Source organism: Chiloscyllium plagiosum, chromosome 2, assembly GCF_004010195.1.
Source record: "Chiloscyllium plagiosum isolate BGI_BamShark_2017 chromosome 2, ASM401019v2, whole genome shotgun sequence".
Lineage (NCBI taxonomy): Eukaryota > Metazoa > Chordata > Chondrichthyes > Orectolobiformes > Hemiscylliidae > Chiloscyllium > Chiloscyllium plagiosum.
Genome location: NC_057711.1, coordinates 104,213,448 through 104,228,751, shown reverse-complemented (window position 1 = coordinate 104,228,751; position 15,304 = coordinate 104,213,448). Strand labels below are relative to the sequence as shown.

Here is a 15,304-nt window from a genome sequence, read left to right as displayed (position 1 = left end):
ATATCATTGTTGTTTCCGTTTGTGTCCCTGATGCTGTAAAACTAAGGGATAACTTTGACTGCATACTGCTACTGATCTAATTAATCATCATCTAACTTAATGATATAAAAGGCTCAGGGGTCTAAATGGCCTACTTTTGTTCTTAGTGTTCCTATATTCCTAGTGGGGAGTTTCACCTGCCAGCAATGCATATCACAAAACTGGCTGACAATTTTCAGACTACTAAACTTAATTTTGTTATCATTTTAACAATATCTGATTTAAGCTTCTAGTGCATTGGAAGGACAGATTCATAAATAGTCTTCTAATTGCCACCTCATCACACTGTTGCAGATCATAGCTAACTTATGACTTCCTGTTTTCATTTCAAATTCACAGTATTTTGCTTCAGTACTGCGTTTTATTTTTAAACACTACATTCACCTATATCCCAAGTAAGATAATCTCAGCCTCTCTAGGCCCAGTTCAAGTCCTTTAAAATGTTTTAGATTCAAGATCCTTCTAGGAGTGATCTGGATCTAGAATGCATCACATTTTACAAATAGCTGGGAACAAACAAGGGAGTGAGGTCTTCCGAACCACTGCCAGCATGATCTAATTCCTTTTATTTTATTCTCTCTCTCCTTTGAAATGAGATTGTATTCAAAAGAGTCATGAAGGGATTAATTCACTTCCTTGAATAACTGATGAATTCTGTTACAGTCCCAACTCTTACTGTCTCTTCCATAGATTTCTCTTTTCAAGAAGGGAATTTAGTAATGAAACACCTGGAAAATATGAAGAAAACAGTGCAAAATCTGTTGTGTGAGCAAAATAACTTGATGAAAGAGACAACTCAGAGATAAATAGGAAATAAGTTGTGAAGAGGACATAAGAAGGCTACAAAGGGATATAAAAACTGAAAGAACTGCAGATGCTGTTAATCAGAGACAAAAACAGAAATTGCTGGGGAATGTTCAGCAGGTGTGGCAACATCTGAGAGAAATCAGAGTTAACATTTCAGGTCGAGTGACCTTTCCTAAAAGGAAGTTCTGATGAAGTGCCACTCAACCTGAAATGTTAATTCTGATTTCTCTCCACAGATGCTACCAAACCTGTAGAGCTTTTCCAGCAATTTCCATTTTTGTCTACAATGGAATATAAAGTGAGTGGGCAAAAAACTGGCAAATAAAATACAATGTGAAAAAATGTGGCATGGTACATTTTGACAGGAAGAATGAAAAAGAAGCATATTATCTAAATGCTGAGAGATTGAGAGGTTTGAATTAAGGGGATCTGGGTGTCTTTGTACATGAATCACAAAACATTACAATGCAGATACTACAGTAAGAAGGAAAACTAATAGAATGTTATCATTTATTGTGAGAAGAATTGAATGCAAAAATAGGGAAGTTATGCTTCAATTATGCAGGGCACCGGTGAGATCACATCAGGAGTAGTCTATGCAGTATTGGTCACCTTACTTAAGGAAGGATACAAATACATTGGAAGCAGTTCAAAGAAGGTTTATGAATCAAATATCTGGAATGAATAGGTTTGTATTCTGAGTGAAGAGTGGAAAGGTTAAGTATTTCTGCGATAGAGTTCAGAAGAGTGAGAGGAGATTTAATTGAAACACACAAGACCTTGAGAGGTCTAACAGGATAAATGTAGAGAGATGTCCCCTCTAATCGGAGAATTTAGAACTAGGAGGCACTAATTATAAACCTAGGGGTCATCCATTTAAATCAGCAATGATGTGAAATCTTTGCTGTCAGAGGGTTGAGTGTCTTTGGAACTTATTTTCCCTCTAAAAAGGGTGTGGAAGCAGAATTTTTTTAAACATGTGGTAGACAAATTGCTAATAAGCAAGGGGATGAAAAATTATCAAGGGTAGGTGGGAATGTGGACTTGAGGTTACAATCAGTTAAGTCATGATCTTAGTAATGGCAGAGCAAGCTCAAGGTCCTGAATGATCTACTCCTACATGTGGTTTGTAAATATGGAGGTTGTAATAATGGATATAGGAATTTAAAACACTTGGGAACTGCTTCAGGTTTTCTCAGCTCCACTCTACGTAACGTTTTATTGAACATTTTCCATCAATGAATAAAATATGCTTTTTATATCAAACTACCTTGGACTGCTGAAGAGTATTTATCAATTCTTCATTATCCAGAATGTTGCCTTCTGAAGTAAAAAGCAGCTTCAAAATTCTATCTTCTATAGCTTTCAGTTGATTTTTGTCTGCATTGATTTGAACAATTAATTGGTTTCTTTGCTCCTCAAGTTCAGGTTTCTCGATTCTCACAACATCACTGGAAAAGATCAGACCATCACAACAACATTAAGGGCAGCATGGTGGCACAGTGGTTAGCACTGCTGCTTCACAGCGCCAGAGACCCGGGTTCAATTCCCGCCTTAGGCGACTGACTTTGTGGAGTTTGCACATTCTCCCCGTGTCTGCATGGGTTTCCTCCGGGTGCTCTGGTTTCCTCCCACAATCCAAAAATGTGCAGGTTAGGTGAATTGGCCATGCTAAATTACCCATAGTGTTAGGTGACGGGGTAAGTGTAGAGGAATGGGTGTGGGTGGGTTGCGCTTCGGCGGGTCGGTGTGGACTTGTTGGGCCGAAGGGCCTGTTTCCACACTGTAAGTAATCTAATCTAATCTAAAACAACAACTTGTGTAAGGCAGTGCTTCTTTAATATACCAGATCAGTTTGTTTGTAAAGCGCAACCACATAAGCAAGCTATTAATGAGAAATATGCCATGAAGTAAACAATTCCTTGACAGAGGAAAGAGGGAGGCAACATCAATGAATTCTCCTAAACACTAATTCTTTCTCAATATGGTTACTGAAAATAGTCCATCAAGTATAATGAAAATCAACACAAAACAAATCCATTTAAAAAAAATGTTTAGTTTAAAATGCATAACTTTCTTAATTATGTTTCTTGCATAAAGTAACAGTCCGATATTTGGTGCAGAAAGTGACAGTACAAAATGAAGACATTCTACTTGGATCTCCAGACATGCTCAGTGTAACCCTGTGTAATGATATTCGTGACAAAAGGAACACATGAAACTGGGATGTCCAGAAAGCACATCCAAACTATTTTTATTTGTTCAGCCAGCAAAACACCAGCAACATTGGTCCATGCAGAAGCAGGAAAATATTTTGGGTTAGTCTAAATCAGTTAATCTGCCATCCTTCCTTTCCTTCCCTTTACTATAAAAAAAAGTATCTACATGTGAAAACAATATGTTTACAAGGTTGAAAATTATACTCGTCTTTATCATTACCTCATTAGTGGATTGATGGAATCAAAGCTCTCTGGAATGTACAACTATGATTTGAAAAATATATAAAATTATAGTCTGGAAATTTTAAGGACAAGGCTTCACTTCAAGACATGAAATGCCTGCAAACGTGTCCCCTAAAAACACTTATCATACTCCTTAAATAGAAAAGGACTTAGTAGTGGTGTGTTCAGCACCACAATACAGCTATGATTTCAAGGAATCAGGGTATTCACTGGCACAGGAAGCAAATGAAAGAATGTCACAAACTATAATCATCATGCTACACTAGAGGGAAATATTATGAAAAATATGTGCAGAAAAGCCAAACATTTTACAAACTGTCATTTCAGATTTAATAATTTTCAAATCGAATCTGAAAAATAGCATGTTAATTTTTTAATATTAGGAATTATTAGCTTTATACACTTAAACTAGAGAAACTACTAACAATGGCAACTATATGTATTTGCACTATTTTGTAACTTGTAGCTTTTAAAGGCGCAGTAGATTATAACAATGTTATAAATATTGCACAGGGAGAAAATTTGTCTAGGTCTGTTTTGGGTCAGCAATTAGCGTTGCGCAGTCATTTGAGGACCTTAACTCAAGCATGCTCAAATTTATGTCTTGGGTGTCCTTAACAAGGCCACATTGTTTCCTTTGGTGAGGTTTCCTTCCCCACTATCAGAGAAGTTAGCAAAGAATGATTCCCCATAGATCAGGGACATCCTCAATCATTTAACACTCTGAGAAGCAGGTCTTCCAGTTCTACAGTCTGACTAGCCACCTGCTTTGTGGTCACATTGAAGTAATAGCCAGCCACCCAAGATGTTGTTTGTGAGGTTTTGAGGTGAGGAGGGAAGGACTTTTCAGGAGTTGACAAAGAGACACAGGGAACTCATGCGTTGAAGGCCAGACAGGGAGGTAGCTTCCAGATGGCCCAGAAATGAAACTAAAATAAACCATTCATATATAATGCGAGTTTAAATATTTAAATCACACAGCAAACTTGCATCTCATCAATTCCACTAAGCACCCCTTTACAGTCCCCAAACTCCAGACAGAATTCCCCTCTTTACTACACAGTTGGTTGACTTAGTTATAGCATCAGTTGTTGGTTTGGAGAATCAGATTACCTTGAGTCTTTATATTGGGCTGTTGTGGCTCAGTGATCTTTACCATTAAGCCAGAAGGCCCAGGTTCAGGTCCTAACTGTGGTAGAGGTGTGTAATAACACGTCTGAACAGGCTGACTAAAAATATCTATCTACAACTGACTATCTCAGCTCTGAATTTCATTTTCAAATCTTAACCAAACACTTCTGGTCTGGGAATGTTAAACTTAATACTGTGTGCATTGGTAAGGGTGCAGTGGGGATTTACCAGAATGTTGCCTGGTATGGAGGGAAGGTCTTACGAAGAAAGGCTGAGAGATTTGAGGCTGTTTTCATTCAAGAGAAGAAGGTTAAGAGGTGCCTTAATTGAGAGATACAAGATGATCAGAGGATTAGATAGGGTGGACAGTGAGAGCCTTTTTCATCAGATGGTGATTGCTAGCATGAGGGGACGTAACTTTAAATTGAGGGATGATAGATATAGGACAACTGTCACAGGTAGGTTCTTTACTCAGAGAGTAGTAAGGGCATGGAATGCTCTGCCTGCAACAGTAGTAGATTTGCCAACTTTAAGGGCATTTAAATGATCATTTGATAAACATATGGATGATAATGGAATAGTGTTGGTCAGATGGGCTTCAGATTGGTTTCATAGGCTGGCGCAACATCAAAGACTGAAGTGTGCAACATCGAAGGCTGTACTGCACTGTAACATACTATGTTAACACTTTACATTGATGTAACCTAGCTCTTAACAGTTCTAAACTAACTTTCTGCTTTAGGAATAACTGTTTTAGATATCCAATGTCAGCCAAGACTTGTAAAACCGAAACCAAATAGCTTTTTTTAAACTATGGGTGTTGCCCCCAATGCAAACAAAAATTCCAGAACCATCTGAAACCTAATATGTACTTATAAAGCCCAGTTCAATCAAATTCCCATTAGCATCCAAGAATCATCCCTCTCATACTGTGCTTTTCTAAATCACCATGGCTATAGAGAATATTTATAAATTAATCATTAATCTATTTCATAGACACAGATCAACATGCCATTAATTCAATATGCAAACTCTAAAATAAATAACATTAAAATACATACAAATAACATGCCTTAGACCTCACAAGGGACTTAGTGGACAGAAAGATTGATAGAAAATCAGATATTGATTATTGAAAAGTAAGTTCCAATAAAATGACTCAGAGTACATTCTAATGACAGAAATATATCTGTAGGATAAAAAAGCACTCAGTCTCAAAATAGAGAGAAACCATACCTTAGTACCTGATCTTCCAAGCCAGATTTAGTCACAGTGAAGTTGATAATGGTGACCTTTATACATACCTGATGAAAAATGACAAAATAAAATAGATCAAAACATACTAAATACGTGAATGCAGATTGTTTTCATTTCCCTCACATGAGAAATTTGCTCGTTATTTTTTGTTATGGATTAAGTTAATGAAATGAAATAATATCTGAAAGCTTTATAAAGAAAATCAAAAAGTGGAGGGTGGTAAGAGCAAATTTATAATGAAAGATGAAATAAAATCAAATTAATTACTCCAGGCAGATCAAAGCTTATAGCAATGCAATCTACATTATAATCAACGCTCAATAGAGTGAACCCATGGTTCAAAGCTCTTAACAAACATAGCTCAGATATCACAGACAGGGAGCTTGTGCATTTTTGTTTACTTGAAGGGGAAAGAAAATCTGCCTGTTAATGTCACTTCCCTCAAGAGGCCATGATCCTGGAATTATCCCAAATATTTCAAAAGAATCAAGCTTGTGATGAAGTACTATAGAATGACTGGGTTTGTGTATGTATACATCTGCATGAAACAAAATGTCCATTTCCCAATTGGAGGTATGACATTAAATTAATTTTTCATCTACAGTATGATATTTCTTAAACAATACCGAGGAAAATGCTTGACAACACTGCATCACAAAAAAGTCAGGCTTTGCTAACTCCACCATTCCCTACCTAAAGCCTTGCACATTTAATTAAAAGAAACAAGAATAGAAATTGATGGTGGAATTCTGTATCTTCAAGCTGGTTTGGAGTATTGCTTCAAGTCAAGCTTATGTCAAGAACATAAATCTTGGCAGTAAATAAGTGCCATGAAAGTAATCTTAGGAATTCTTCACATGTTGGCCTGAGAGGAGATCACTTTGTATGTGCAATGGGCTTAGGTTTTACTATCTCCCCATCAATCTCCAGTTCAGTCAGACTTGTTTCATAGTAAGTATGCTTAATACTGTGTGGTCAAGTTGCCAGGTTGGCTTCTTTGTTTGTAGTGAAGCACTGGATATGGATAGGACAATCGTTAGATGCATGGCGACTTTTTTTGTACAGACATAACTACCAATACAGTTATGAAGAATTCAGTCAATGTTTGTGTAATTGTACCCAGCAAAGGATACTGCTTCCTTCAGAAAACAGAGAAGGGAAGGAAGATGAAATACCTCCGGTAGATAGTGTGGATTGGACATTTTGGTCGTCATGTAGAATTTGAAGTTTTTGTCGTAATCAATGTCTGTGTCTCCCAACCGCATAAGTAATCTGCCACCTGTCATAAATGTCTGATTTAGAAGAATTGGCTCCAGAGACGGATCCAAGCTCTCTCTCAGCTATAAATTAAGAACAAAATATGAAGTCAACATCACAAATGGCAATTGCTTTAATGTGACAATGGATTAAATGATATAGAATTTTATGCTCATGTAATCAGATAGGTATTCCGATGAGGTATTCCTCAGAATACATATATCTCCTCAAACTGCTTCAGTATTGCCTGATCATTTTTTTCCATAGTCTTCTCTTCTTTATTGATATGTCAATACTCTGATATAGCCCACACAACTCGTCATTACTTGACTCTTTTCCACCCCATGCCTTATTTGACTACCCCAGTCTGTGAAGTATGATTCCGTGAATGTGATTATGTCAAGCTGCTGCTCAATCAAACTGTGGCAGAGATATCCCAGATTGGCACAAGCCCTCCCCCAGTTGTTGGTAAGGAAGACTTTGCAGGGTTTTGAATGGGTGGGTTTGTTACTATGTTTTGTGGTGCCTAGGTTGCCAGCAGGTGGCCCATCAAGTTTCATTCCTTTCTTGTAGAGTGATACACCTGAGTGGTTTGCTAGATTGTTTCACAGGGGAGTTGGACTCACAAAAATTCCATCCTCAATGATCCGCACATTAGTACAAAAGACCAGACTGAAGCACTTAAATGCATTTTCAACTGGAAGTGTCAAGTGGATGATCAGTCTCAGATTCTTCTATCATCCCAGATGCCAGTCTTTAACAATTCAATTCACTCTGTGATATCAAAAAATGACTGATATGAATTTATTGCCTATCCCTAGTTTGGTGGTGGTGAATTGCTGGAAGTAGACCCACAATGGTGTTGGAAGGGGAATTCCTCCGTTTTGAACCAGTGATACAGCAACACATGAAATGGAATAAGAGTTGGTAATTAGGCTCGTCAAACCTGATCACCCTGGCTGATCTGATTTTAACCTCAACTTTCCTGCACATCATTAACAATCTTTCACCTCCTTTATAATCAGCAATCGATCTATCACTGCTTTAAACATATTTAATGATTCCGTTCCACTGTCTTTTGAGAAAGGAAATTTTAAAGACTCACAACACTCACAAAATTTTCCCTCTCAACTGTCTTAAATGGGTTACCCCTTGTTTATAAACTATGACCGCAGTTTGAGTCTCTCACAAGAGGAAACATGGTTTCCATATTCACCCAGACAAGTCCCTTCAATTAAGCAGCATCTGCACTCCAGACGATACAGGGTTTAGTGTTTCTGTCTAGCGTTTCTTCATAAGGCAATGCTTTCATTCCGGTATTAGATTAGTAAACTTTCTCTGAATTGTTTCCAATGCATTAACATCCTTCCCCAGATCAGGTTTCACCAATCTCTTGTATAACTGAAGCATAACCTCCTGCATCCCCTCACAATAAAACATAACAATCTGTTAGCTTTCTTGACTACTTTGTCTACCTGCATACTAACATTTTGAAATTCATGCATTTAGACACCCAGTTCTCTGTATCCAGAGTACTGCAATAGCTCATCATTTAGATATTATGCTTCTTATTTCTTCTTTCTGTCAGGATGGAAAATTTCCCAAATGCATTTTCCACTGACTTAATACATCTAAATCCCTTTGTAGACTCCTATGTCCCCTTCACAACCCCAGTGGCAACACACTTGTGACAATCCTGCTAGCTAGAAAAAGACTCATTTATTGCTACAACCAGCTTCCTGTTAGCCAGCCTATCTTCTATCCCTGTCAATACGTACCCCCAAAACCAGAAAATTCTATTTTTCACAATAATCTTCAATGTGGCACCTTATGAAAAGTCTCAGGGAACCAAAGTAGAATATATGTACTGGTTCCCATTTATACACAGAACAAATTACTTATTCAAAAATCTCCTATAAATTAAACAGGATTTCTCTTTGACAAAATCACACACACTCTGCCTGATTACATTGAACTTATCGAAATACTCTGTTGTAAAGTCTTTAATGACTTCTGATACTTTCAACATAACAGATGTGAAGCTAACTGGCCTGTAGCTTCTGGTTTTCTGCCTCCCACCATTTTTCTATAAAGTAGTTATTTTAAAGATTTTCCCACCTAATTTATTTAATTGAATTTAATTAATTTTGGAAAATTAAAAACAATGCATCAACTATCTCATTAGCTACTACTTTTAAAACCTTAGGATGAAATCCATCAAGTCACAGACACTTGTCAGCTTGAAGTTCCAACAATTTATTAAATACTACTTCCCTGGTAATTGTAATTTTCTTGAGTTCCTCCCTCCCTTTCAATTACTGATTTACACATATTTCTGAGCCATTAATTGTATTTTCTCCAGGGAACATGAACATAAATTATTTGCTCAATTCATCTGCTATTTCATTATCTTCAATTGTTAATTCCTCAAACTCATTTTTGATAGGGCCAGCATTCACTTTATTAAGTATTTTCTTTTTTAAATATTTGAAGAAACTTTTTCCTATATTTTCAAGTCAGGGTAGCGAGTGGCTTAGACAGGAAGTTGTAGGTGATGGTATTCCCATATATCTGCTGGTCTTGTCTTTTTACATAGTAGTGGTCATGGTTTGGAAGATGCTAAGGAGCCTGGGTGAATTTCTGAATTGCACCTTGCTGATGGTACATATTGCCTCTACATCAGTACTGGGACAGAGTGAATGTTTTGTGGAATACACCCCAGTTCACTGGAGGACTGCAGCTTTACTAAAATTCAACATTACCTAGCATAAACCGGCCTACTTGATTGGCACTCATCTAACACCTTCAACATTCATTTCCTCCACCACAGACACAGAATGGCAGCAATTTGTAGTACCTTCGAGATGTACTGCAAATTCTCACCAAGTCTCCTTAGTCAGCACTTTTCAAATATGCTACTTCTATGAAGCAGATGGAAAAAAAGCAGCGGAGCATGGGTACCCCACCACTTGTAAGTCACCTCCAAGTTGCACAAAATCCTTCTTCACTGTTGCTGGTTAATGTTCAAGAACTTCATCCCTAACAGAACTATAGGTGCACTTACATCAAATAGACTGTAGCAATTTAAGGCAGCTCAGCATTACCTCATCCATGCAATTATTGATGGGCAATATGACCCCACTTAGCCAAAGACATCTACATTCCATGAACAACTTTAAAAAAAACACCTTGTGGAAATGGGGAACATACAACCCATGGTGGGAGAGAATCTTGCAACAAATGTTGCTAACAGAAGATGAAGCATGGAAGGTAATGAGATTAATTTTTGTTTCAACTAAAGTGTGAAGTAAGATATGGCAGGGAAATGCATCAGGATAAACATGAAATGCACATTTATTGATAGCATTAATATTAATAATAAACAGGAGTTGGAAGATAGGCAGTTGCAAAGCAATCGGGGTGACACTATATACTGCAAAATGCATCAACAGGGCAATTAATGAAATGAATTCCTGGATTATAATATCATAGATCTAAGACTTAACAGAATTTCTGCAAATCTGCTCATTTATTGCAAAAACTCTAAATAGGTGACATTTATTGTTACTTATTCTGCCATTAGGTCTGTCAAGTACAAGCGGAGAGGTACTAACTCTTCGTGGGGAATTGATACTGACAGCCAGAAGGTTAGCACTAAGTGACAGTGTTCTATCATACTCTTGATTTGGAATTTATCAGTATTCTGCCTTTTTCTTTAAAAGCAAGATAAATTAATGTGCACATCTGATATTGCAATACCGGGGCCCAGCAAACCATCTCTGCTGGCTTGCCACATCAGCCTGACTCAGGGAACAACTAATGGCACTGTGCACGCAATACTAGGCCTCAGCCTTCATTAACAATATTCGGTGAGGGCATGAGGCAGCTTGCTGGTCCAAAGTTTGGTTCAGCATTAGTGGCCTCTGCCAAGTTACTGAATCAGAGGTAGATCATCAGAGCACAGTGGAAAGAAAAGTATAGGAAGCATGCTTGTGTGTGCATACACACGAGTGCACATGGACAGGGGATGTGACTGCATAATCCAGAGAAAGGGGAGTAAATAAAGACACAGCAACTGCTTAGAGACTGGAAGGCAATTGATCAGGAGACTGGGTGAAAATCAATTTGATAACTGAAAGGATTGAGACATCAGTGGGCTGGTTGTTATGGAGGACGCAGCGAGATGGATGGAGGGTGCAATGGGTTGGGTGGCAGTGATTTGCAGTTGGGGGACAGAGCAAGAGACAATGAACAGGTGCTCATTGTTTTAGCATTAATAATAATTAGAGCTAGAATGAGAACTAGCAGCTCTGCAAGTATATGATCCATATTCAGGAAAATGTTATCATTTTTAAGTGTAGATTTTTGGTCAGGAAGCTGTAGAGGTCTCTTTAAAGGATGACCAATTACATTGGATATAGACATAAATTCTCTCGAATGCAGCTCACACAGAGTTCAAATAGATGACAGGTACCTATTTTTGTATACAGAGGGTCCAACACAAGCATTTGAACACCGTTGTCTATTTTTTTGATCATGTAAATCTATTTGGTGGTGCACTTCCTGTTGGAAGCCTACTGTCTATTCAATGTTTGAAAGCCATGTGCAACACCATCAGAGTTATGTAGCTTGAAGTTTGAGAGATGCAGCTCTACAAATATAGCATTTTAAAATATTTAATATACATTATTACCTATTTATTAATAAATATGTCAATAATGTATGGACAAGAATATGCAAGTGGGTGTTATGGATTTCCAGTGGACTCATTCAAGGTAAAGAAGATCATGCAGATTTTGTAAGGAATAGACTGCTTCACTATGTAAAACATGATTATTTGCTTGTTAACATAATTTGTGAATTTGTACCTCCTTAAGGCAAGAAAGTACTTCATTTTAAGTGATCGGAAGTTCATATCAATTAGCTTAATTGTTTATTCCTGAGAGAATTATGAAAATTATTAAATACTTGCAAGTTTTAGATTTGAGATCAAAAGCTCCATGGCTCAACAACAGATTTCTTAATATCATTTATGTCTACACCAAAGAGTGATGTCTCAGGTGTGATATCTTAAGTACAACATACCAAATGTATACAGTCACTTTTATACACAATGTTTAAAATACATGCTTTGATTGTACACTTACTGATATGCCTGAATAATGCATGGACACTGAGTTACTTATGTGGCATGAGAATTAAAATCAAATAAAGGGTAAATTTACCTCTTCCAATAGCACTGGCATTCCAAGACGAATACAATTTTCCAAAGTGCGTAAGAAGCCGGAGTCTGTAAGCTTAATTACCTTTAAACCATTTTTAATTTCCATGTTTCTTATCCAGCGATTTGCCTTTGTAAACAAGTCATAATTATAAATGCATTATCAAAAGTTTCACTTAAAATATAAACATTCACATCCTCCAAAAGTAGTGCTGAGGTCTGTCACTCTTTCACTGGCATTTATGACCAATTGGACTTTGATTTTGAAAGAAGCGTGTGCAGAGTGAAAGACCAGTCAGATTGACAGTTTGAGAACTACAATTTGGACTTTACTCATACCCATAAGGTTACCATCACAGTGCCTTTTGCAGCTGATCAACTTCTACTCTCAGCAAACAGGAAACCACTGTCCACATCACTGCATTATTTAATCAGATGCACTTTAATATGTGGCTCATTGTGAAAGCAGAAAAATTGTCAAAAGAGAACGTTGGTTTGTCTGAAAGAGGAAAGAAAGTCCAGGGAGGAATTATTTTCTGCTCACAGGTGGTTTCATTGTCAAATCTCACCTGAAAAGGGGCAGATCTATCTGCTGCACACATGAAGGCCTCAATGAAAATATTGGTGGGTGAACACCAAGAATACTAAGCCCAGGAATATTTGGGACGTTTGTGGCATTCTCTGCCAAAACCCTCAAAACTAGGGACAGTATTTTCATTTTGGGTAAACTACTTTTCAAAGGATCCACTAGTCTTAGAGACAAGGAGACATTCCTATTGCACTGTATTAAACTCACCAAGGCTCCTCAAACATGGGTCAAAAGTAACTTTTGAATCAGAACATTAGAGTCAGAAAGTTCATACCAGAGATTTTAGCAGTGATCAGTCAAATCTGATCACTATCAAACTTGGATTTAAAAGAGTGTTTGGCAAGATGAAGCCAATTTGAATTAGTGCGTTTTGAGAAGATTTGTATATGGCATCTAACTCGATGTGTTTGTTGATAGAGTTCTGGTTCATCTACCACTTCCTGAGAATAATAACCGGAAATGACATCACCACAGGAAATGACATCGCCAACCCAAAGAAACCCAAATAGATAAATAGAAAGCAGAAATTATCAGTAGTGCTTTGCCCTGAGGCCCACTGAAGATGTAACCTAGCAGGGTGACAAAACGTCTGGAAATGAACCTTCCAGCTCTGCATAGCGAGCAAACCTACATACAGAATTTTGAATTATTTAGACTGCGTTATTTCAGATGAACAAATCCAACAGTTATAGTTGGGTTTATTTAATTCAGTTGGTTTCACTTTTTGCATAATGATGGAAAATAATGTATGTGCTATGCTCTGACAATCATTTAACTTCCTTATTTTGTGTAACTAAAATTTCAACTGTTCTAACTCTCCTGCTGCATCCTCAGCATTTATTCTACTAAACATTTCTATGAGCAGCTTCCCTGTTACAACCAGATTGCCAAAGATCCTACTTTTAATTTCACTGTGCTCACAACAAACAGGTTGCTTAGTACTTAGTAACTTATGTACAATGAATATAACGAATTAGGAGCAGTAGTAAGCTTCTAGGCCCCTCAAGCTTGTTCTGTCATTTAGTAGGATCACAGCAACAAAATTGGTGCCACCCGATTATTGACCATTTATACAGGCTAAAAGAATTCCTTTTCATATTCCTATCTTTTGGACATCATTCGAACTTTATTCATGTTTTATCTCTGTCTTCTCAAAAATCTTCAGTATGCTTTGTTTACAAAGCCAAAATTTAGATGGAGGTCTTTTTCCTATCTTTTACCTGTAAAAATGTCTGAAGTGGTCCAATACTGTTGAAGATGTGTATCTGTAATTTTGATAATGAGGATAGATTCTAATGTGATACACCAGTTAGTTATTCTTTCACTTACTGATTCCAGTGGTGTGTTTCCATTGGTGTATTTTCACTGGTTTCCAGTGGTGTATTTATTTGAGAGAAAAGTAGAATAAAAACATTCACAGAGGTTCAGTTGACAACTGCATCTTATGACACATTCCCTGTCTGCACACAGTTGCTGATGTAATCACATCATTATAACCATTGTAAAGAGCAGCTAGACAACTCTGATAATTGATACCATGCTTTAAAAAAGCATTCCTTAATATTTAGGACAGATGAAATGAGAAAATGTTATTAAACTTTTCTAGAATCCACACAGGTTTCCTGTACAACATTATTGAAGACAGTGAAGAGAAACATAAAATAACTAAGTTTACAATGGAAACAAACCCCTGAAATGCACATCACTATTAAATTCTTAATTTACCTGATCCTGTGGATCGATCATCAAGGGCCACCGATGACCTCGTTTCACGAGAATGCCATTCTCAGTGGAAACATTATCACGGGGTAGACCATCAGTGTTCCATTGACGAATCTCAAATGCATCACCTAAGATGTTGATGAGACTGAAGTCTGCGCTGATCGGAATTTCCAGTTCTTTGCAACCATTAATCCAGTCATCTATTAGCTGTTAGTTTTTTAAAAAAGTTGAAATTGATAATTGTAAAACACAGTTCGACAGAGATTTTGTTTTACAGTGAAAATGGATTAATTCCAAATATTCAACAACTCTAAAAGTGAAAAATGCAATGCACTAGAGCTAATTTTCTAAACTGCTTTGCAACCTTCTGCATTACAGTCAAAGTCAGACTACAATATTCGGTGTTTCTGAATTCTGCAGCAAGTAAACAATGAAAAATTAATAAAGCAAAAATATAAAGTTGCAAGGTACCTATCAGTACATACTATGGCACAGCATGGCATGTCATTGTAACAGATCAAGCAGTACATACCAGCTTCTGGGCCTTTTTCCCTATTTTTCCTCAGTATCAGCTTGCATTGCTTTCTCTCTCAAATGTGTATCAAGCTTCCATTTAAATTAAATCAATACTATTTATCTCAACTGTGCTATCCCATGTGCTATCAAGTTTTATGTTCTCACTATTACTTGGGTAAAGTAGTTTCTTCTGAAGTCTCTATTTGACTTCTTTTTAGCCATCGTATAAAAAGGTATGACATTGAAACCCTTTAGTTTTACTCTTCCTAACTAGTGAAATACTCACTCTAAATTTATTGTACT

The 15,304-nt window shown here is 37.1% G+C and overlaps 1 protein-coding gene across 1 annotated transcript in view; it reads right to left on the bottom strand.

Moving 5' to 3' along the window:
* dnah6 (dynein, axonemal, heavy chain 6) overlaps positions 1 to 15,304 on the bottom strand; it is a 341,236-nt gene that overhangs the window by 94,352 nt on the left and 231,580 nt on the right. Inside the window, exons 56-60 of the mRNA XM_043705917.1 lie at positions 14,489 to 14,692; positions 12,179 to 12,304; positions 6,872 to 7,036; positions 5,676 to 5,743; positions 2,117 to 2,297 (exon numbers count right to left, since the gene is read on the bottom strand). Coding sequence (XP_043561852.1) covers positions 2,117 to 2,297; positions 5,676 to 5,743; positions 6,872 to 7,036; positions 12,179 to 12,304; positions 14,489 to 14,692 — 744 coding nt within the window. The remainder of the gene's footprint in view (positions 1 to 2,116; positions 2,298 to 5,675; positions 5,744 to 6,871; positions 7,037 to 12,178; positions 12,305 to 14,488; positions 14,693 to 15,304) is intronic.